Source organism: Panthera leo, chromosome B1 (assembly GCF_018350215.1).
Source record: "Panthera leo isolate Ple1 chromosome B1, P.leo_Ple1_pat1.1, whole genome shotgun sequence".
Classification (NCBI taxonomy): Eukaryota; Metazoa; Chordata; class Mammalia; order Carnivora; family Felidae; genus Panthera; species Panthera leo.
Window position 1 is genome coordinate 26,886,866 of NC_056682.1, and position 23,757 is coordinate 26,910,622.

The 23,757-nt window shown below is 40.5% G+C and overlaps 1 protein-coding gene and 1 long non-coding RNA gene across 4 annotated transcripts in view; one reads left to right on the forward strand and one right to left on the reverse strand.

The window, feature by feature from the left end:
* The window catches only part of LOC122217457, a 73,693-nt gene extending 56,165 nt beyond the window's left edge, over positions 1 to 17,528 (reverse strand). Inside the window, exons 1-2 of the long non-coding RNA XR_006201513.1 lie at positions 17,202 to 17,528; positions 7,844 to 7,978 (exon numbers count right to left, since the gene is read on the reverse strand). This is a non-coding gene — a long non-coding RNA (uncharacterized LOC122217457). The remainder of the gene's footprint in view (positions 1 to 7,843; positions 7,979 to 17,201) is intronic.
* Positions 17,529 to 17,553: 25 nt separating this feature from the next.
* TNKS (tankyrase) overlaps positions 17,554 to 23,757 on the forward strand; it is a 209,561-nt gene continuing 203,357 nt past the window's right edge. The window contains exon 1 of one of the 3 annotated variants that reach the window (XM_042934429.1): positions 17,554 to 18,340. In XM_042934429.1, the coding sequence (XP_042790363.1) occupies positions 17,668 to 18,340 (673 nt within the window). In that variant the 5' untranslated portion in view covers positions 17,554 to 17,667. The remainder of the gene's footprint in view (positions 18,341 to 23,757) is intronic. The other 2 variants (XM_042934426.1, XM_042934427.1) reach the window with 2 other exon arrangements.

Genomic DNA, 23,757 nt, shown 5'->3' on the forward strand with positions numbered 1-23,757 from the left:
TTCTTAGTAGCATTACTGACAATAGCCAAAAGGCAGAAATGACACAAATGTCCATCAACAGATGAATGGATTAAATTAAACGTGGCATATACCTACCATGGAATATTATTCAGCCATAAAGAGGAGGGACATTCTGACACGTGCTATAACATGGATGAAACTTGAACACATTACACTTAATGAAATAAGCCATACACGAAAGGGCAAATACTGTATAATTCCACTTGTATGAAGTTCCTAGAATGGGCAAATTCATAGAGACAGAAAGTAGAATAGAGAGCACCGGGGGGAGGGGGTGGGATATGGGGAGTTGTTGTCTAATAGATATACAGTTTCTGTTAGGGATAGTGAACAAGTTTGGAAATCAAAGTGGTGATGGCTGCATAACATTATGAAAGTTCTTAATGCCACCTAATTGTATGCTCAAAATGGGTAAAATTACCAATTTTGTTATACATATTTTACCACAATAAAAAAATCAAGTTAAAAACACGCAAATTCTTGGGCCCCGTCCCAGACATGCTGAATCAGAAGCTCTGAAGATGGGGCCTAGCTTTCTGCTTTAATAAGCCCTCCAAGTGATTCTGATGCATTCTAGAGCTTGAGAACCACTGATTCAAAGAAATCTGAAGTTAGTGTCAAAGTTAGAATAGAGGCAGAATAAAATTTCTACCAAGAAAAACGGACTGCATCTGCACCCTTATTGCTAGGTGTGGTTTTGAGCTAGAAAGACCCAGCCAACGCTCTGTGTACATGGAGCGGGGGCGGGGAGGAGGGAGGGAAGGGGAAGGAAACTTCACCTTGGTAAATTTTGTGTAGTTTCAGATAACCAACGATACCAAAATTGGTACTATTAAAGTGGTTTCTTTAAAGCCAAGGATCAAAAAATATGTGCCCATAAAATGTCTGACAAACTCCCTCCATGGCCAAGGCTTGTCCAGTGAGGGTACTAGTTACCTTTATGAGCAGTTTTTTAAGGAAGTTTATTTAAACTCACATATTTTATCAGTTAGAATCCACTGTAGGTCTTTCAGATGAAGGGAATCAAGTGCAAAGATTATAGAAGGACAGAGAAAATAAGCAGGGTACAATGAAGGACCCCAGAAACTAGGAACAGCAGGAAATCATTTACCTCTCCTGGGGTTGGAGATTCAACAGGATGGGGCAATATTGCCAAAGCCCAGAAGGCCAGGGGCATCTGGCTCCGATAAAGAAAGGGCTGTCAGGGGTGTCTGGGTGGCTCAGTCAGTTAAGCATCTGACATCAGTCCAGGTCATGATCTCAGGGTTCGTGAGTTCGAGTCCTGCATGGGGCTCTCTGTTGTCAACACAGAGCCTGCTTTGGATCCTCTGTCCCCTCTTTCACTTTCACATGCATGTGCTCTCTCTCTCTCTCTCTCTCTTTCTCTCTCTCTCTCTCTTTCTCGCTCTCTCTCAAAAATTAATAAATATTTAAAAAAAGAAAGGGTTAGGGGCGCCTGGGTGGCGCAGTCGGTTAAGCGTCCGACTTCAGCCAGGTCACGATCTCGCGGTCCGTGAGTTCGAGCCCCGCGTCAGGCTCTGGGCCGATGGCTCGGAGCCTGGAGCCTGTTTCCGATTCTGTGTCTCCCTCTCTCTCTGACCCTCCCCCGTTCATGCTCTGTCTCTCTCTGTCCCAAAAATAAAATAAAAAACGTTGAAAAAAAAAAAAAAAAAAAAAAAAAGAAAGGGTTGTCTGACAGGAGACAGAGCCATGAAGGCCACAGCCCAGAGATGCCCAGAGATTCCACAGGAAGCTTAGAGAGGTGGAGAATTATGCTGGTTTCTCCCTTCTTCCTCCCCTCCTATTAGTGTCTTTACTGACTGCTCCCACAGGGCAGCCAAGGGGCAAGGGAGTCTGGGAATGTCCCATGTAGTACAATACAGAACAACGGAAGTGGCTGATCTGAGATCAAACTGGCAGTCAAGGGGCAAATAGGGCATGAACAAGAAAGATGTGTCTCTTTCCACTGGGAGGAGTAGCACACTCAGAACTAGAACATTCAAATTTGGGGCCAGCTCTATTGTCTAAGATCTGAAGGAAACTGAACAAGTCAGTTCACCTGCTTCAGCTCCAGATTCTTTTCTATAAATAAGTGGTAGCTATATGATCCACCTCTCAAATTTGTTGTAATTATCAAGTGGAAGGATGCATTTGCACATGCTTGTCAACTGTCAACCATCATATGAACATGGTGGTATTACTGCTAAAAGCAGAACCAATTTGAGGAAGTTTTCATTCACTCTGAGAAAGTAGAATTAAGGCACCACCATCAACCTTCCAAAGAAGAAGCAGAATATCTCTGCCCACCTCTCCATCACTCCATCCCACTTCAAAACCTGAATTCTGGAAAGCCAGGCTGGTTTAACAATGGGGTAACTCAAGCATGAAGGACTCTTCAATTCTGTCTCCAAAAAAAAACATTGGCTGGAGATTTGGGCAGATGGTTTCTGAACTGGTATCTTCATATCTGGGGTCAAGATGTGGACCATAGCTATATGACATGACAAGTTAACTATTTTCTCGGCTGTGAAACTAGAAGTTTAGGGCAATGCCATGCCTAAAATTATTTTCAGTTATAACATGTCTTTCCAGTGTATATTTTAATTTCTATTTTATTGAGAAAAGCTTTGCCATGAATGGAACAAAGCCATCAAGACTGTAAAGATCCTTATGACATTTGTCTCTTGCTGCTCTAATGACTGCTTTTGAGAATATTAGTATAGAAATATGTCAAGAGGGAAGACAGCTGACATAGTTTCTGTTAACATCCTTATATATTTTCCTATTTGATTTTCTAAATTAAATAATTATGCTCAAGCCCATCAGCAGGTGGTGATTCCTAATCAGGGACCATCTTTGTAGGACTGCCAGGCCTTGGCTGCAGCAGGTTTAGTGACTTCGGCAGGGCCACAGAGCTGGAAACATCCAATGCAAACAGACCAGGACTTCTCAACATCAAAGGACAGTGGAGTCAGATCTTAACATTTCCGAGATCTTACTCTTCCAGCAGGCAGCAGCAGGCAGGAAGGACTGATTCATCAAAAGGCATAAGCAGGGATGCCTGGATGGCTCACTCATTTGAGCATCTGACTTTGGCTTAGGTTATGATCTCTCGGTTCATGAGTTCAAGCCCCACATCTGGCTCGGTCCTGTCAGTGCAGAAACCAGTTCAGACCCTCTGTCCCCCCTCTCTGTCCCTCCCCTGATTGTGTTCTCAAAAATAAATAAAATTTTTTTTTAAAAAAGCATAAGCAACCCTGGGAGTCCTAGAGGGTATTTGGAGAGGGGAAACCTAGGAAAAGCCTGGACTTCATCATCATTTTGCAAGCAAAAGGGTGTACGTTTGGGTATAAATATGTGACCCTATTTCATTGTCACAGATGGGTAAGGCCAAGAATCTTATGTTACAAAAGGAAATAATAGCAAGATGTGGTTGTCTGCAAGGTTTTGTTTTGTTTGTTTGTTTGTTTGTTTGTTTAACTATCGTCTTACACTTGTTTCCCGTGGCGTGGACTTGTAACAAATCACAGTGGGAAGAATCTTTGTGGCTGATTCAATAATATCTGAATATCCATGGCAATCTAGAAGCCAGGCATTCTAAGGAAAGTAAAATAGGAACTAAAATAAGGAGAACCCAGACTTTCCAGTCAGACAAACTGAGGGTAGGAGGTTGTAAGTGGGTTCCGCGGAGGCTCCATAGGCTACATTTGTTTGGGACACTGAGAAGGACTTTAGTAGCACCTGGTAAATGAATGCATCATTACCATTCTGATTATGTTATCGCAGTGTGCCTTTGAAAGAAGTTCTTGTATTTACAGCTAAGTATTTACATCTTTTTTTTTTTATGTTTATTTCTTTTCAGAGAGAGAGACTGCAAGCAGAGGAGGGACCGAAAGAGAGGGAGAGAGAATTCCAAGCATGTTCCGCGTGCACAGTGCAGAGCACTGTGCAGGGCTCAACTCCACAAACTGTGAAATCATGACCTGAGCCAAAATCAAGAGATGGACACTTAACCAACTGAGCCACTAGGCACCCCTTACATCTGTTTTGATTTTACATGATCAATAAGCACCCTGCGTACTCTCAATTGCTACCAAGAGCCACTGAGCTCCCTGTCTTAGTGCGTGTCTCTGTCCCTGGGAGCATCCTCTTCTTCTAAAGCTGGCCAGCCTTGGTAGCTAACCTCTTTGGCTCTCTTCCATCTCCCCAAGTCTGAATTGTGATGATTATAAGTTTCCAATGTTAATCAAGGCCTAAGATATTAAGTCAGCCAAATCAATAAAAGCTTTGTATAATTAAAGTTGAGCACCTCTTTCTGTGCTTGAGAAAAAGCCATAATGATGCCCTTGCTCTTTAGAAAGGGTTGGTTCAAGTCTAAAGATTTTCAATACATTCAAATTTCCAAAGAGATTTGTTTCCCAGAAAGCCAAAGGAAAAATGATAAAATGAATTCGAGAGTACTGTATTGGTGAGAACTGTAAAGATAATTACTGATAATTACCCACATTAGTCACATTCTATCCATTCTCTTTGCTTTTTTTTTTTTCTGAAAAACTAGAAAGGGAACCCAATAAAACAAATCTGTGATAATGGAACAGATCCCTTTACGAAGTATAAGTACACTTGATATAAATCCAAATGACAGTGCTGTAACTACCAGCTGATGTTCAAATATTCTGTCCAAGTTAGATGCTGAGGTGACACTCTATAAAGATATGGATCACTGATGTTCATAAGCACTTCTCCTTGGGTGCCCTTGGGGTGGCACGGAGTTCTCCCAAGGAAGACCATGGTAGGATTCTGGGCACTCTGTTGACAGAGTGTGATACGGAGCACTGCCTTCTATCTGGCTCTAGAAGCACGGGGGCTCTGGGCACACAGGGGGCAGCACCATTGATGAGTATAATGCTATTAATAGTACCCATCATGTTTTTTTTTTTTTATTTATTTAAAAAAAAATTTTTTTTAACATTTATTTATTTTTGAGACAGAGAGAGACAGAGCATGAACGGGGGAGGGTCAGAGAGAGGGAGACACAGAATCTGAAACAGGCTCCAGGCTCTGAGCTGCCAGCACAGAGCCTGACGCGGGGCTCGAACTCACGGACCGCGAGATCATGACCTGAGCCGAAGTCGGACGCTTAACCGACTGAGCCAACCAGGCTCCCCAGTACTCATCATGTTTAATGAGATCTTGGGAATCAATGATGGTACCTCATGAATACACACTGCACCTGACTAGCTGATGGGTATTTATCAAAAGTCTGTGGCATTTTCAATGTTGTGCAAAATCACAGAACTATTATTATCAAATATGTGATTCCATGGAGCTTTCAAAACAGTAGAGTTGTATTCATGTGCAACCTTCTACATATGAGGACCCATATGCAGGGACAATATTCAAAATATTTAACAACCTGTATGGCCCAACTACCAACCAATCAGATGCCAGTCAACAACAATTCATGCAGCCTTACTTCTGCTTATTGGCTGCACACCAGTTCTGCTTATGTTGGATTCTTTAGAATCTGAGTGCATTACAGGATATCTCCCATAGACTGATTACCAACCCCAGAACTCAAATGAGAAGACCAAATCATCTTGAGGTCTTTAGCCTTAACTGTAAAAGGGTATAGAGATGTAGATGCAGAATAGTCAAAAAAGAGATGAAAGAAAGGACTTGAAACATTTACCTTTAAGGCCCCTTACAGAATCTCTTGTCAGAGAGAGAAGCCCCATTGTAGCAACGGTTCTGATCACACATGCTTTAATTTAGCATATATTTTGGTAGAACAATTTGAATGAAGAGATAAAATTTTATTGCTAGAGAAAGAGCTCATTATTTGTCATGCAGAAGTTTAGGTCAGCATGATAGTTTCCAGGATATACGAGGGCAGAGACCTGCTGATCTCCCAAGATACTAGGTTCCACTACCACTCATTTCCTTCCTGAGCAGGGAGCCAGACCCAGGGTCTGGAGGGCACAGCAGGAAACTGAAGAGAGCCCAGTTTGTCCTTCCTGTGACATTAGGTAGCAAGAATGGCCCACTTCTCTGTGATACCCATAATTATCCCTACTCAAAGTCAGCTTTGCCTGTATAGTTTGAATAGTCTGAAGGTCAGGAAGGTGCAGAGGGAAGCAAACTCATCCACTGTGGAATACCATCTAGTATTGAGGCTGGTAGACAAATTGGAAAAGCTTGGAGTAAACAGTGCAGTCAAGGTGGCAGTAATAATAGAGAAATCTGTTCTGGGTAAGACGTAGGTTTTACCTTCTCAAAAATAAAAGGACAGATTAGATTAAATAGCCCTCCCCCTGTAGATTATAGGGGTACAAATGTGCAAAAGGGATAATATTCTAAGAACTTTTCCTTTTATTTATTAATAGAATGTTAAGAAAATAAACAATCACATCTTTTTAGGGTATAATTAAAAGAAGAATAGTCTCCTTTTCATAGTATACAGGAACAGAATAGTAAAATAATAAAATATGGAATTTGTAAGTTAAAACTGCCCCCTCACCCAGCTTGAACTTGGTTAGAAGACTTTTCTTTTTTTTTTTTTAAGTAGGCTCCATGCCCAGCGTGGAGCCTAACGTAGGGCTTGAATTTACGACCCTGAGATCAAAACCTGAGCTGAGATCCAGAGTTGGATGCTTAACCAACTGAGGCACCCTGTTTTAGAAGTCTTTTAGCTATTTAGGTGAGAATCACCCGCAAAATGGAAGAAAATCTCCTTTAAAGTCACCTGATTACAGATGCTAACAACACCTGCAAAATATCTTCATAGCAATACTAGATCATTGTCTGATCCAGTAACTGGGTGGATAGCTTCGTCAAAGTTGACATGTAAAGCTACCCACGTCAACCTGGCACCCACACACATCTCCTTAAACCGTACCTAATCTGTGTGTCAGTAATTGCCCTCCAGAGCTCATCCTTTTTATCTATTTCAGGACGCTTTGCCCCAGCAATTCTCTCTGTAGCTCCTGTGTCATGAATTTCCCTCTCTACTGGATTCTTCTCATCAGCAGAAAAATATACATTATTTTTCCCACATTAAAAACCCCTCTTCTAAGTGACTGATAATGGGTACAAAGTTTCTTTTTGGGGTACTGCAAATGTTCTAAAATTGATTTTGGTGATGGTTACACAATGCTGAATATACTATATACTAAAAACCACTGATGTGTATACTTGAAATGGTGTACACATACAAATGAATTGTATGTATGTGAAGTGTATCTCAATGGAGCTATTATTAAAAAGGAGGATGCTGGCAAATATGATATCCAAATATTTGAAATTGGGTAGGATAAGTTGCAATCCTATTTCAACTACTTTAACGAAAGATCTGAAAATATTTGCAAATGTATCCTATGAAAATGATATAATTACCATCTATTCATTAATAAAAATATGATAAGGGAGGAAACGAAGATAGAAAATTAAAGTACATTCATTAAAAAAGCCCTCTCTTGACATCACTCCTTCCAGGTGCCATTTTATTCCTCCCCTTCCCTTTGCACCCAAAGTGTATTTTAAGAATTGTCTCTACTGTTTTTCTTCAATCCCTCTTTCCCAACACTTCTCTGAATTTACTCCATTCAAGCTATCACCACACCACTTCAATAAAACTTTCTTCAGGGACACCAGCAACCTCTGTGGAGTTCTATCTGATGGTCAATTCTCAGTTCTGATCTTATTTGTCCTATCAGCCATATTTGACACAGTTTGCCGACCATTTCCTTGTTATCCTTGCTACACAGCTACAATAGTGCAGTGTAACAAATCACCCCCAAACTCAGTAGTTAAAAACATTTACTTTGCCCATTCATCTGTGGGTCACATGAGGGGTCTTCTCAACAGGGGCTGGGCTCCAGGCAGCAGGATGGGCTCAGGTCTTTCTTGGACCAGCGAACTCACTAGGCCATGCTTCTAATCTCATGTTGATGACAGACTGCAAGAAATCAAGTGGAAACACAAGATACCTGTAAGGTCTAGACTCATAACGGACACTGGCTTTTTCACCTAAATCCTATCAGCCAAAGAAAATAGTGTCTTTGAGCCCCAAATCAAAGGACGCTTAAATATGTTCTGTCATATTACAATGTCATATGGTAAAGAGCCGGGAAACAGAGAGAGCTGAAGACTGGAGGTCTTTAATTTAACCCACTATGCTGAACCACTTCAATGGTTTCCAGAAGTCTACAATCTACTAGTTTTACTCTTACCCTTTGGCTGCTCCTTTCCAGCAGTGGAATTGGAATGTCTCAAGGATCAGTCCTAAGACTTCTTCTCTAGCTATAGTGATTCTTTTGGTGATCTCATTAGGTTTATGGTTTTAAAAATTGTCTATATTTTGATGGCTCCCCATTTGCATTTTCACTTTGATCTCTCCCCTGGACTCTAGATCATATACCCAACTATCTACATTTGAATGCCTAACAGTAATTTTAAATGTAACATATCTAAAAACAAAATCCTGATCTTCTCCTTAAGCTATCCCCATGTACGTCTGCCTAATGGCAACTCTCTCCTTCCAGAGAGTCATTCTTTCCTTTTTCTTGTCATCATCATCTCTTATATTTTAATAGCTTCTTCCTTCCTAGAATCTGTTTTCAATACAGCAGCTGGAGTAAGTTTTTAAGAAAATGCATCAGATAATGTCATTTTTCTGCTCAAAACCCTTCAATGGCCCCTCAATTTACCTATGGACTTTAAAGTCCTGTGCAATCTGATTTTCTGTTATTCTTTGACCCTATTTCTTTTCCCCTCCTCATTCACTCTGCTCCAACCACATGAACTTCCTTGATGTTCCTTGAACGTGCCAACTATCTTCTGCCCCAGGGCCTTCGCATTTGTTACACCTACTCCTGGAACTCTCTTCCCCCCAATATACCCATGCTTGTTCCTTAACCTCATTCACATCCTTGCTCAGATGTTACCTTATGCAATGAGACCTGGCCTACATACATTTTATTTATTTATACCACATTGTAAATTATAATGCTTATCTCCATCACCCTGGTTTTCCCAGCTTTTTTTTTTTTTTCTGTAGCATTATTTATCACCACCTGACAGACCATAGATTTTACCTATTTGTTATCTGTTTCTCTTAGGCAGAGACATAAGTTTCACGACAGCAAGAACTTTTGTTCTGTATCTTCAGAATGTGGGATTGTGCCTGGCACTTGGTATGTATTCAATAAATATTTGATGAACGGTGGGATGGGTGGATATGCAGCATTGAAGAATTTGGTTAACCTGCATAGTGATATATAATCTTCTTCATTCATTTTGGTTGAACTTAAGGATTACTCAAACTGACCTGACATACTTTAAATGTCTCAGTAAAAAGTGACTACCTGCCAAGTGTTATTAGCATCATGGGTACGGATGGAATCATCCAGGAAGTACAAACACATGGAGAAAAGAAGAGGGCAAGGATTCTCTTGTTCTTCCTCTATCCACCTGTCTGGCTACTTTCTATTCCTCCTTAAAGCACCACATTTAGTAGAAGCCATTTCCAGTAAAAACACTGGGGCTATGGGAGGAGTTATTTCCCCTGTGAAGAGAATTAGTATCTCTGCAAATCAGGGCAAAACAAATCTCCAGGGGAGATGTGGGTCTCACTGTGAGCGCAGCCATTAATTCCAGTTCTGACATTCATATAAGGTACTAGTTAACATAGAAGGGGGTGTAGGGCAGGGGCTAAAAGCCCAGACACCAGTCGGGGCGCCTGGGTGGCACAGTTGGTTAAGCGTCCGACTTCGGCTCAGGTCATGACCTCACGGTCTGTGAATTCAAGCCCCACGTCGGGCTCTGTGCTGACAGCTCAGCCTGGAGCCTGCTTCTGATTCTGTGTCTCCCTCTCTCTCTGCCCCTCCCCCGCTCATGCTCTGTCTCTCTCTCTCTGTCAAAAATAAGTAAACATTAAAAAAAAAATTAAAAGCCCAGACACCAGAGCCAAAATCCCTTGGCTCAAACTGTGGCTCCACACTTAATGGTCATGTGACCTTGGCAAGCAACCTAAACTTTCAGTTCCTCATTTTATCATCTGTGCAATGCATTTAATAACAATAGGTATCTGATAGAGTTATTGGAAAGACTAAGTGAATTAATGTCGACAAGGCACTTAGGACATATATATATAATATTATGTGCCATATATATACATATATATGACATGTAGCAGATACTATGTAAGTGACAGTGATAATGGTGCTATTTGGGGCTAGGATCTCAGTACGACATGGAGTTATTGCTTCCTTGCATGCAAACCCAGGACTGGGCTACACACTGCTTTGTGTTCCCAGGGTACCCTGGATGTACCTGTTGGAGCACTCCCAGCATTGTGCTGATGTTATCTGTTTATGAATCTATCTTCCCCACTTGACCATAAACATTCAACGTTTAGGACCAGGTCTAATTCATCTTGGTAATCCACCTGATATGGCATGTGTCACATAGAAAACACTCCTGTGTCTCTGGGCCAGGACCTTAACCGGGTAAAGCCGGCTAGATATAAACTAATAAAATAAATGATAGGGAATAATTGCCCTCTGGGAATACTGAGTGGCAGCAACTATGCCACATTAGCCTATCGTCATGCAGAAAAGTGGGCTGGGTGCTTTCTATCAATCCATTTCGCAACAAATCCATTGTTTCTTTTGCTGCCGTACCAAATTATCACACACCAAGTAGCTTAAAGCAACATGAGGGTATTATTTTATAGTTCTGCAGGCTTTAAGGCTGGCACGGGCTTCGCTGGGCTCAAATTAAGATGTAGGCAGGGCTGCATTCTTTTCTGGAGACGCTAAAGGAGAGTTGGTTTCCTTCCCTTTGCACCTTCTAGAGGCTGCCCACATTCCTTGGCTTGTGGCTCCCTTCCTTCGTCTCCAAAGCCAGCAATGGCTGGTGATTCTCTTTCACATTGCTTCCAAAAATCTTTTAGGCCTCCCTTCTGCGCTTTTAGGAATTCCTGTGATTACATTAGGCCCACCCACAAAATCCGGGAAAATCCCCTCTTTTAAAGTCAGTTGATCAGCAGCCTTCATTCTATCTGCCACCTTAAACCCACAGATTCCAGGGATTAGGACATGGGTATCTTTGCGGTGCCATTATTCAGCTTACCACAAGGCAGAAATATGGATATGAAAATAAATTGTGGATTCCTCTATTGTTTTCTCTGGTGTAGGGCCTTTCATTCGCTGGGTTTGTTTTTCCTCTCACACTGTTGGCCCTTCTCACATGCTTGCGGATTTATGGTGAGCTCATCTTCTCTGGGAGATTTCTTCTGCAAACATTCTGTTTCTCAGTGACCTCAGGACCATAGCTGCTGGGTTCTCTTGAGGTGGTCTCCCATACAATAGCCACAGTGGTTTCTCAGCACAGGGAGCGGGGCAGAATCTTCTGAGGGAGAAACCTGCACACTCCCTTCCTGAGGTGCCCTCCTTTGCAGTCTCCACCTCCCCCAAGCCTGATTGCAGCCAAAAGGAATGGTATTTGCCTTTCCCCAAATGTAAGATGCCCTTTCAGTTTCCAAGCTTACTAGACCTTCCTTTAAGACACTGTAAAGCAAAAAAAGAAGTAGGTGCAAGAAGCTGGATACCAAAGCCATTGGGTGAGAAGAAACCTGCTTGTTATTGGGCAGGCAAAACTGGTCACATCTCTCAGGTAAACTTTAACATTCTGTTTGTTACCAGAGGCCTTCCCCAGTTCTTGATAATAATAGGAGCTGACACTTGTAACTTTCCCCGACTTTCATTTTATTTTTTTTTTATTTTAGAGTAATTAACATACAGTGTTATGTTTCAGGTGTACAATATAGTGATTCAACAATTCTATACATTACTCAGTGCTCATCACGATAAGCATACTCTTAATCCCCTTCATCTATTTCACCCATCCCCCCACCTCAGTGTGAACCATCAGTTTGTTCTCTCTAGAGTCTGTTTTCTGGTCTCTCTCTCTTTTTGTCCATTTGATTTGCTTCTTAAATTCCATATATGAATGAAATCATTTGGTATTTGTCTTTCTCTGACTGGCTTATTTCATTTAGCGTTATACTCTCTAGATCCATCCATGTTGTTGCAAATGGCAAGATTTCATTCTTTTTTATGCCTGAATAATATATATGTGTGTATGTGTGTGTGTGTGTGTGTGACACACACATACACACATCTCACATCTTTATCCATTCATCTATCAACGGACCCAAGTGGGTTACTTCCATAATTTGGCTATTGTAAATAATGCAGCAATAAGCATAAGGGTGCATTAATCTTTTTGAATAAGAGCTGACATTTACATAGCATTTGTCATGTGCCAGGAGCTGTTCTAAGCACTTGGCATATATTAACTCATTTACTTCTCACAACAAAGCTTTATATCCCTGCCTTGCTGGTGGGTTTACAGAGAGGTTAAATAACCTTTCCTGGATTACTCAATGTCTTGTGAGCAACAACATCAAAATAAAGACATGATATGAAGGAAGTAGGCAATCCTGTGAGAAGTTGCACACAAATATCATTTAACAATGACCATTTATTTAACAAATACCATTTAACAACTTTTACTCATTTATTTCTCTCAATGAGCCAAGCAACAACTGCAAGAAAGCAAAAGGAGATAGCTGGTGATGGCCCACACCACCTGTTTCGGGACTGACTAGTGTCTCTCAATGGCTTGGCTGCCACTTATTCCAGCCAGCAGGTCTGGTGGGCTCTGCTTGTCAAGGTCTTTACTCCAATCTTCACCAGGGGTGAGGTCATGGTCACTATGTGGTAGACCAAAACCCCTGACAGTTGGGGATATATGTTCATCATGGCTTGGCTGGCTAGCCCCATGTTCTGACTGGGGAGGCCGAGCGCTCTGGGTGCGCCTCACCATCTATTGGTTTGCTCTTGCATCAGCCCTATTCACGTGAGCTACACCCAAACTTACATAAGCCGTTGCATCATTACATGTGCATTATTAGCTATTTATTTCATTCCTTATCAATACCTTCCAGAACTTTCTGGAACTTTTCTAGACTTGTCTATGACTTTGGGGAATAGCAGGTATTTATCTCTTTTGAGGAGGAAGCCATATGCTAATCCATAATACACACACACACACACACACACAGACACACATACATACATACATACATACATACACACATATATGATTTTATTTATTTATTTATTTTTAATTTTTTTTAATGTTTTATTTATTTTTGAGAGACGGACATAGTACTAGCGGGGCACGGGCAGAGAGAGAGAGAGGGAGACACAGAATCCGAAGCAGGCTCCAGGCTCTGAGCTGTCAGCGCAGAGCCCGACGCGGGGCTCGAACTCACAGACTGTGAAATCATGACCTGAGATGAAGTCAGACACTTAACTGAATGAGCCACCCAGGCGCCCCAACACATATATGATTTTAATTACTTTTGTAAAAAATGTTTATAAAGAAAAGAATGTTTTGGTGGGAAACCTTGTTTACCACTTTTTTAAAGCACAGAAAATAGGTTTTTATATATCTCTGTCTGTCAAAATGTAGGATGTGGTACCCTTTAATCACACATAGCTAATTAGTGACAAAGCTAGGATTCATAACCATGCAGTCTAAATGCAAAATCCACATTCTTTGTTTTAAGTTTATTTATTTATTTTCAGAGAGAGAGAGTAAGGGAGGGGCAGAGACAAGGAGGGATAGAGAGAGAATCCCAAGCACTGTCAACGTGGAGCCCAACATGAGGCTCAAACTCAGGAATCACGAGATCATGACTTGAGCCGAAATCAAGAGTCAGACACTTAACCGACTGAGCCACCCAGGTGCCCCCAGAATCCATTCTTTACTACTATATTATATTGCCTCTCTGCCTGGAATTAATACTTCACATCAAAGTGACACTTGAGACTTCAAGTGTATAGACCACACCAGGAGAAAACCCAATTTATCAGAGGGTAGACTATAGACGTCTTAGGAACAGTATCCAGAGACCCTGCTATGGAAGAGATATCTTACAAAGCAACTGAAAACCTAATAAGCTAATATGTAGGGATCTTTAAATTACTGTAATTTTATTGCATTGTAATAAATTGTTTAGCTTTTCCTTTTAATGAAACTTCCTCAGATACAATGTGGTTAGCATGATTGCAGCTGTTGGAATTTTTGCACATCTGTGGCTTTACAAGATAATATTCTCCTGGGTTTCTGAATAGCAATTCAGCTAAAGTTTCTCTCAGCTTAGTACTACTTTCATAGAGAAATCTGGGCCCTGGGCATAATGGCTATTTCTGACTTAAGAATAACACCTTCAAAGGCCAAGGTGAGGAAATGGCACCGCCTCACCTAATCTATAGCTCTAGTCTGCGCTTCTGAGTTTGCAGAGAAGGCTTTGCTCAGAGCATGGAAGAATAAGTGGACTTAGTAGATCTAAAATTCTACCAGTGAACTTGGATTTGGGGCAGATCAATGAGAAGTGCATGGATGGAATAACCACACCAAGTCTAGTTGAAATTTGGCAACTGCAAGTTTATGACTGTGTAACTTACAAAGTGCGTTCATATGATCCCTCTGGGGGAAAAACAAACATTACATCACAGTCCAGAAGGCAAGTGCCCTTTGAGTTGGTGGTTCTTTCTTTTGTGTCAACAATAATGCTTCAGAGAGTGTTCTGTGCTCACATTTTTATGCCACATGGACATGATTGTTCTGAAAATATTTTTGAAAGTGATAGGGTGCCACATAACTATGATCCTCAATAATTCTTGGAGATAGTCAGGGCCTGTCTAAAATCTTGAATTTTCAGATGAGGAAACAATTAAACCTGATCTTTCTTTGTTTAAGATTCCCATTGCATGTAAAATGTTGGATATTTTTTCCCAGCCACTCTCTTTGTCACAGAGGAAGTTGTAAGGAGATAGCATCAATAGTGGCTATGAGTTCCTATTAACACCTTACGTATACCACATAAGAGAATCAAATTAACACCGGGGAAGTGCTTACAAAACAACAGGTCTTTTAATCCTCATGGCAATGCTACAATAAAATCAGAATTTTTGAATGACAGAGCTGAAGCATATCTACCAAGATTAACCAACTAGTAATCCTCAGAGATGTGATTCAAGCCGGTTTGACTTCAGACTTTGCTCTTTTCATTAGCATAAAATGCATTCCTCATGGAATTGTGTGTAGCTGTAAAAGATTAGGTAATGATATCTGCCCTTTCCTGTTTAGAGCTGAACATTAGTCCATATAAACCTAAACCTTATAAATACTTAATGTTAAGTACCTTTACTACTTTCCACTGGAGGGGGAAAAGGCAATTTCCAAGTGAGCAAATGCATTTTCAGACCTAGTTTACCAGTAGAATAGTTTCAGGCAATTTGGCCTGTTTCTCTTTATCCAGCAGAAATTTTCTTATTTATTTTGTACTGATAAACAGACACAGTAGATGCATGTGAATCAGGGTAAACATTACTACTTCTCATGATCTGTGAGTAATTGGACATCAGGGACCAGGTGGGATATTCCTTATGCCTCCCATTCAGGAAGAAGGCCATAGTCAACGGGGCACGAGGTGAGTTACGAGCATCTAATGTATTATGTTGATAAACCCCTTTTCTGAATACTATCCTGTGCTGTGAACTAAGATTCAAAACCAGGAGAGGGGCGCCTGGGTGTCTCAGTCAGTTTAGCATCTGACTCTTGATTTCAGCTCAGGTCATGATCTCGTGGTTTTTGTGAGTTTGAGCCCTGCACCTGACAGTGGAATTCTCCCTCTCTCCTTCTGCCCCTCCCCCCACCGCCCCCCCCCCCCTTCAAAACAAAGAAATAAACTTAAACAAAAAACACCAACATTGAAAACCAGGAGAATGTGTATTGTGGGCAGATGTTAGCTGTACTGATGGAGTTTTCCTATCCAGCCACACATTTCTGAACAATGGCACAAATTTGTAAAACAGATGCATACAGTTGAGAGTTATAATCTGTAATCCCAGATGAGATGATAACAAATGTCACTCAATATTATGTTACTGACCTTGTTTAATGTAGATGGTATTTCTAAATAAACCTACCTGTTAATTTAGGTGGGAATATTAACATCACAGTACTTATATTTAATAATGAACATATGAAACAATACCTGGTTTAATATTCTGCAATGACCAATTTCTACTTGACCCATGTAATCCTTGTCCTTTCTTAAGACACAATTGCTATCTATGTCCCCTCTATTGGAATAATGCTGTTTTGTCTAAACTTCCACAATGTGTAGTTGACTATTAAATAGGAAGCAGGAAATGGACACTGCACTGAGATTATCCCATGCACTGACACATCTCTTTTGACGGCGGATCAAAAAAGTAGGTACAGGCAGAAGAAAGAGAGAAAAAGCAGTTACTAAAGAATGGCATCTAAAGGTGAATGATGGATAGCAGTCAAGTTTTTATTTTAGTTTGGGAGGGAGAGACAACAGAGGCCAGAGGATTGGGGAAGAAAGGTTCAGCTAAAAAGAATTCAAAAGGAACATATTCATAATTATTAGAGCCAAACTTTAGGTGAGAAATAAAAGTACAGAGATAACAGAATAGAAAAATCATAATTTTAATAGTTAACAATACAATTATGGAACTATTAATTCGATTTTGCAGAGGAGAACGTGAGATGCAGAGTGGTTAAACAGCTTACCCAAATTCACACAGCTAGTAAATTAACAAGTTTGAATTCCAATCCTGGCAATCTGAACCATTTATTTATTTATTTATTTATTTATTTATTTATTTATTATTTTTTATTTTGAGACAGAATCTCAAGCAGGCTCTGCACTGCCAGCACAGAGCCCCATGCAGGGCTGGAACTCAGGAACCATGGGATCATGAACTGAGCCTAAGTCAAGAGTCCCACGCTTAACGGACTGAGCTACACAGGCGTCCCCTGAACCACTATTTTAAAATGGAATATTAATAAAGTGGACAGAGCGAGAATACTTACTTACAGGAAGGGACATTGAGACCAAGAGAATAACGGGGGAGGGGGGGGAGTAGCTGGGGGGAGGGGAGAGGATGGGGGGCTCCATTAAAATAAATTACCAATGGGCTAAATATAGTTATGTTTTAGTAATGGTCAGAGCGCTTTGTGTACATTTGTTCATTTAATTCTGCTAACAATTCTGTGTGGTAGGTACTCACAGTTCCATTTCTCAGACAAGGCCACCTGAGACATGATAAGCGATTCGGTCCCTTCTTGCATTGAATTACGCCTTAGGAGCACGCTCCGGAGCAAGATACGGAAGACTGAAGGAGACGTGGCGACAGAACCGAGCAGGGCAAGGCAAACAAACTGAAAGCGAGAATGGAGGAAAGAAAAGTGCCTCATTTATGGAGTGGTCGGCTCCAACTTTCAAACCTCCGCAGCCGGCCCGCCAAGGCTTCACAAAGCCCGTCCCTCAGTCACAAAACCCGCCCCTCGGTCACAAAGCCATGCCCCGTTCTTCGGCTTTTCTCTGAGCTCCCAATACTTCCCTCCTTCTCTTTGGCCCCTCCCACTCCGCTCCGCATCATTTCCTGTGCGCTGGATGCTAATTGGCCTAGCGGTCGGAAGTGAGGGCGGGCGGTGGGGCCGTTGCCGCAGTGACAGTGCTGGGGGAGTCCGAAGATGGCGGCGTCGCGTCGCTCTCAGCATCATCACCACCATCATCAACAACAGCTCCAGCCCGCCCCAGGGGCTTCGGCGCCGCCGCCGCCACCTCCACCCCCACTCAGCCCTGGCCTGGCCCCGGGGACCACACCAGCCTCCCCAACGGCGGGTGGCCTGGCCCCCTTCGCCTCCCCGCGGCACGGCCTAGCGCTGCCGGAGGGGGATGGCAGTCGGGATCCGCCCGACAGGCCTCGATCCCCGGAGCCGGTTGACAGTACCAGCTGTTGCAGTACCACCAGCACAATCTGTACGGCCGCCGCCGCTCCCGTGGCCCCGGCGGTTTCCGCTTCATCTGCCGTCGGGGTCGCTCCCAACCCAGCCGGCGGTGGCAGTAACAATTCACCGTCGTCCTCTTCTTCCCCGACTTCTTCCTCATCTTCCTCTCCATCCTCCCCTGGATCGAGCTTGGCGGAGAGCCCCGAGGCGGCAGGAGTTAGCACCACAGCAACATTGGGGCCTGGGGCAGCGGGACCTGGGCCAGGGGTCCCAGCAGTAAGCGGGGCCTTACGGGAACTGTTGGAGGCCTGTCGCAATGGGGACGTGTCCCGGGTAAAGAGGCTGGTGGACGCGGCAAACGTGAATGCTAAGGACATGGCCGGCCGGAAGTCTTCTCCCCTGCACTTCGCTGCAGGTCAGAGACTTTTGTTTATTAAGGGTTTGGTCTTGGGGACAGGGGTCTGGGTAGGGATGGAAAACAAGTTATGATAGAATAAAGTGGGGGCGTGGTTATGGTTCTTCAACACCTCACCGGAAGTCTAGAGGTTCCTTTCTTTAGGATAGTGCCTGGATGACGGGGGCGTGGTGGGGGAATGTGTGAATTCATTCTTTTTTAGCGTTCGCATAGTGATACTTGTACCCGTTTCCAAACTCCCTTAGAGATCGTCTCCAGATATGGGTATACTTAAACTTTTTCGGTTACGAGTGTGAAGGAATAAAGTTAGATTTGGGCAGTCTTAAGAGTTTTGTCGTTTGTTTACTAGTTTATTTCGTTTTTACAACACGGGTATGTTCCATGAGGATAGTCTAGACCAAAAGAAGTTTAATGTAACTCAACAAGTGTTTAAGGATCTATGGTACTCTTAGTAAGCCAATGAAAGACATAAATGAAGTATGTGAAACTTTCCCCCTTTCTCAAGGAGTTTACAGCTTAATTGGGTAGATTAAAATATGCCTATATGAAACAACTGGAGAAGAATGTTTGGATGCATATGTGATGGTAGAAGAAATAAAGGGTTTGAAGTCCTGGACACTCCTATTTGTTATTTGTCTGATAGACAGTTTACCTTATCTCAATTGCCTCGGTTTTCTCGTGGACAAAAATGATATACTAAGTTTGTGTGAGGATTTAGTGAGAAGCATCTGGCACATTAGTTTTCCAAAAAAAAAAAAAAAAAAAAACCCTGCTAGTTCCTAAACTCTGGACCACACACTTTTTGTGTGTGTGTGTGTGTTTTTTTTTTTAATCAAGTAATTGGCCATTGTCTTTTAAAAATACCTAGTATATTTTTATAAAATACAGATAAGTATTAAAAAAAGGACCATAATCTCACTGCCCAGATATCTACTATTGATATTTTAAAATATAAGGAGAATAATGTTATATACATTAGAAACATTAAAAATGTATATGCTCTATATACATTATAAAATTCATATAGGACAGAAATGTACAAAATGAAAAAGCACACACACACACATCAAAGATAACACACCGAAGATACCTCCTGTTAAGGTTCTTGCTATGTTGGCAATACATATCACTTTTTCAGTTTGTTCTATTTATGGTAAAAGATATGTTAGGAACTATGTGTATTATATATTTTTTACCCCAACTTGAAAGATATTATTACCCTCATTTTACAGATGACAGACGTGAAGCACTTATTGTTAAAATAAGTTCAAATTCACACAGAGAATCATGGAACCTGGATTTGAACTCTGTTTGATTTTAGAGTTTGTGAAATCAAGCTTAAACTATTAAAACCAATACCTGGGTTAAGGTCACTTTTCACTTTGTGAGTGTGTGTGATGGAAAGTTTCTGCTTTTGCACTGTTTTGGGGGAAGAAGTAACTGGGGCATAAACCTTAAGAGTAGCATTCACACATTTTTTTTTTTTTTATTGCAGTCTATACAAGTTTTAGGAAATAATACTTTCCTTTATTACATGTGTTGTCTTCTTATATTTTATATCCTATTCCATTTCATTTTTAACAAATGTTGTTTGTGGTTTGTTAATGGGTCATGGTCAGCAATATGAGAAACAGGAAATCATTATTAGATTACTGGATCCATTTTTGATGTATAGACACTATAGATAGTATAGATACTATTAGGTATTTAGTGAATTGAATCATAAACAGGCCCATATAGTAGATATTTGCTCAAGGGTGTTGCTTATTTTAGATGAAATAGCATTTATTTTTCTTTAGGTCAAATGAAAGCTCTGAGTCTGATATAATAAGTCAACTGAGGTTTGCTTTTGCATGCATTGTTCCAAACTTGACTAGTTCAGCACAGATCACAAATCTTGTCATTCCTCACTGTACCACATTATAAGTAATTGTTAACAGAGGATAGTTATATGTATATGTGTGATAATGTACTTATTTAGGATCAGTTACACATAAAACAGTGCTTGGCTTCTAAATCAACTTCTGTGTGCTACAATAGTTACTTTTTATTCTGTTTTAGAGTTTTATGTGTACCCAAGAAGTTACACGACAATAACACACAGGCCTGTAATTATGTTGTAATTATGAGAACCTGACTTTTAACTGTTTTTTTTTTTTTTTAATGTTTATTTTTGAGACAGAGAGAGACAGAGCATGAACAGGGGAGGGTCAGAGAGAGGGAGACACAGAATCTGAAACAGGCTCCAGGCTCTGAGCTGTCAGCACAGAGCCCGATGCGGGGCTTGAACTCACTGACCGCGAGATCATGACCTGAGCCGAAGTCGGACGCCTAACCGACTGAGCCACCCAGGCGCCCCTAACTGTTTTTTTAAGAAGAATTTTTTAGTTTCGTTGTGGAAAACAGATAAACACAGTAAAACTACGTGGTATAAAAACGTAACACTCCGCAGTTTATCATACTTCCATATTTGTGTGCATTGCATAGTGTTGGATGAGTGGTTAAGAGTAATTCTCAGATGACTCTTGGTTAGAATGCTAGTAATGGGATTGTCATAGAAAAACTGTTTTAAAGAGGAAATTGGAACAATCCCTTGTTGGAGAAGTTTAAAAATTGTAATTCATTTGTTCCACAAATGTTTTGTTACTTGTCATAGGTCAGGTGTTAAATACCAACACAATTTTGATGTGGTAGATAGGCCTATCTAAGCCCTTACAGAGCTTACAGTCTAATAGGGAAGACTAAACAAGAACAGCAGTAATAACAAAACCCCATAAAGTGTGTAACCTGGAGTTATCGGAATATACTTTAGTGGAGGAGGCAGTAGGGTTTCTTGTCCTGGTTTTACAGCATTTAAGGAAGTCTTTTTAGACAGAGAGGGATTTAAAGGATGGGTCCAATCTAGCCAAGCAAAGATTGGAAAGGAAGAGTGTTAATTAATGCCTTTGTTTCCATTGAGAAGTGAGTCTACAGTTCTATAGAATGAAATGAAACCATTTTCAAGATCTCAAGTGGTATGAAGTCATATTTAAATCCTTATAACTTTTATTATTAAAAAAAAACTTATTTATTTATTTTGAGAGAGGGAGGAGAGGAACAAAAAGGGAGACAGAGAATCCCAAGCAGACTCTGTGCAGTTAGTGCAGAGCCCCACACAGGGCTCAAGCCCATGAAACGTGAAATCATGACCTGAACTGAAACCAAAATATTTTTAAAAGTTATAAGGATTTAGGGGTGCCTTGGTAGCTTAACCCATGGAGTCACTGAGGCACCCCTAAATCCTTATAACTTTTAAAAATATTATCATAATTCTTTCCAGATGCAGAATTAAACATTTTTTTCTATCCCATTTTGGACCGTGATAATTATTTATTTAAAATATGGCTTAGACACAATAATGGAATCACTCTGTCCATAATTAGAAACTTAATCTCCAGTTTCCATTGTTTATGTAGATTCTCAAAATACTATTTCTAATGCCTTCTTAAGATGGCCATATCAAAAGGACCCGGTCTTTTCATTGTTGACTAGAGTTTATATAAGACTTTCTCCTACAGATAAGATCCTTGACCCTGATTTTCTGTTATTTAAAGGACAGCAGTCAAAGCTATATAAATAGTATCAATTTGGAGTGTTCAGTTCAGTTCCTAGTGACATATTTTTGTTACAAGGACCAGTATGTTCTCATGTGATCTCTTTTAAAGAAAAGTTTAGATGGGTTTAAAAAAAAAAAAAAAAAAACTTTAATGAAGCATTGAATTCTGAGATTTCATAGTATTTAAGTTGATAAGCTTTTGAAATAGGCTTCCTAAGTAATTAATTAACCTAAGATTAGGATATGTAATACGAGGCGCTTCAGTATCAAACCCAGCAAAATATGTATGGCAGTTTTATGCTTTCTTTTGACTTGATGGTACAAATGAAGTTCCTATACCTGAAAAAAAGACACATAAAAAACATCACTTTTTCTGAACTGTTGCCCATCAATGGCTAAGAAAATGAGTCGGAACCCTTCAGTCCTGGAGTGGGAATCTTAGTTAACATTGTTTGGTAAACTCCTTGATTATACTTTCAAGCAAATGCCCTGCCTCAGAGTTTAAGAAGGATCTAATTTGTAAAAGGAACTAGCTTCATAAATGTCTTTCCATTTTATCTTTTATTTAGTGTTTTCTTAAAATCTTACGCTTTAAGGTACCATTTAAAAAAAAAGTTACATTGAACTTTTAGTTAGAAAGATGTGGTAAGTTTCTCTTTCTTCTACTTTAACTATGTCACTCTTTGGAGGCAAGTGATTTAAAGAACAAAATAGCTATTTGTAAGATGTTATATAAAACTAGTCAACAATAGAGGAGTGTTTATATACATTAAAATACTGTGTAATTTCTATTACATATGTATCTGCTTTATATTCTTCTATCAGTCTATTTGGGGGGGCAGTTTAGCGTAAATTGCAAGCATCTGTGCACCTTCCCTAAGTATGCCAATATATGCATATTATTATCTAGAGTTCAGTGTTTGTTTACAAAGTTGTGTTTTAATGTAAAATCTGTACAAATCTTATTTGTACATTAACTGAGTTCTTTTTAAGTAATTTTTTTAAGTTTATTTATTTTGAGAGAGAGAGAGAGAGAGAATGTGTGCAAGCAGGGGAGGGGCAGAGAGGGAGGGAGAGAGAATCCCAAGCAGGCTCCTCACTGTCAGCACAGAGCCAGTTGTGGGGCTCGATCTCACAGATTGTGAGATCACGGCCTGAGCTGAAAGCAAGAGTCGGACGCTTAAGTGATTGAACCACCCAGGTGCCCCCATTCACTGAGTTTTGACAAAGGTGACAACTCAGACCCTTTTGGAAAGTCATCATAACCTCAGAAAGTTCCTTCATGCCCATTTCCTTAATCCCTGTCCCAGATACAAATATTGTTCTTTTTGTCCACTCTAGATTATAAATTGCCTGTTTTAAAAGTTCATAAAAATGGAGTCCTATAGTATCTACTCTTTTTCTGTAAGATATATTTTGCTCAACTGATGTTTTTGATGTTGTAACATGTATCAGTGGCTCCTTTTTACTGCTGAATAGTATTTCATTATATGAATGTGCTATAGTTGGTTTGTTTCTTCTCCTATTGATGAACTTTTAGGGTATTTCCAGTTTTGGACTTTAATGAAGGAAGCTGCTATAAACATTCTTGTAAAAAAATTTTTTTTTTTTTTTGTGGACATAGACTTTCTTTCTCTTGCGCATATACCTGGTGTTGACATTGGTGGGCTTAGGGTAGGTAAATACTCAGTTTTAATAAACTTACAGACGTTTTCCCAAAGTGGATGTGTCATGTTACATTTCAATTAATGTAATATGTAAGAGTTCTAGCTGTTCTGTATCTTCATCATTTCATGTTCTCAGATGTTTTAATTTTATCTTA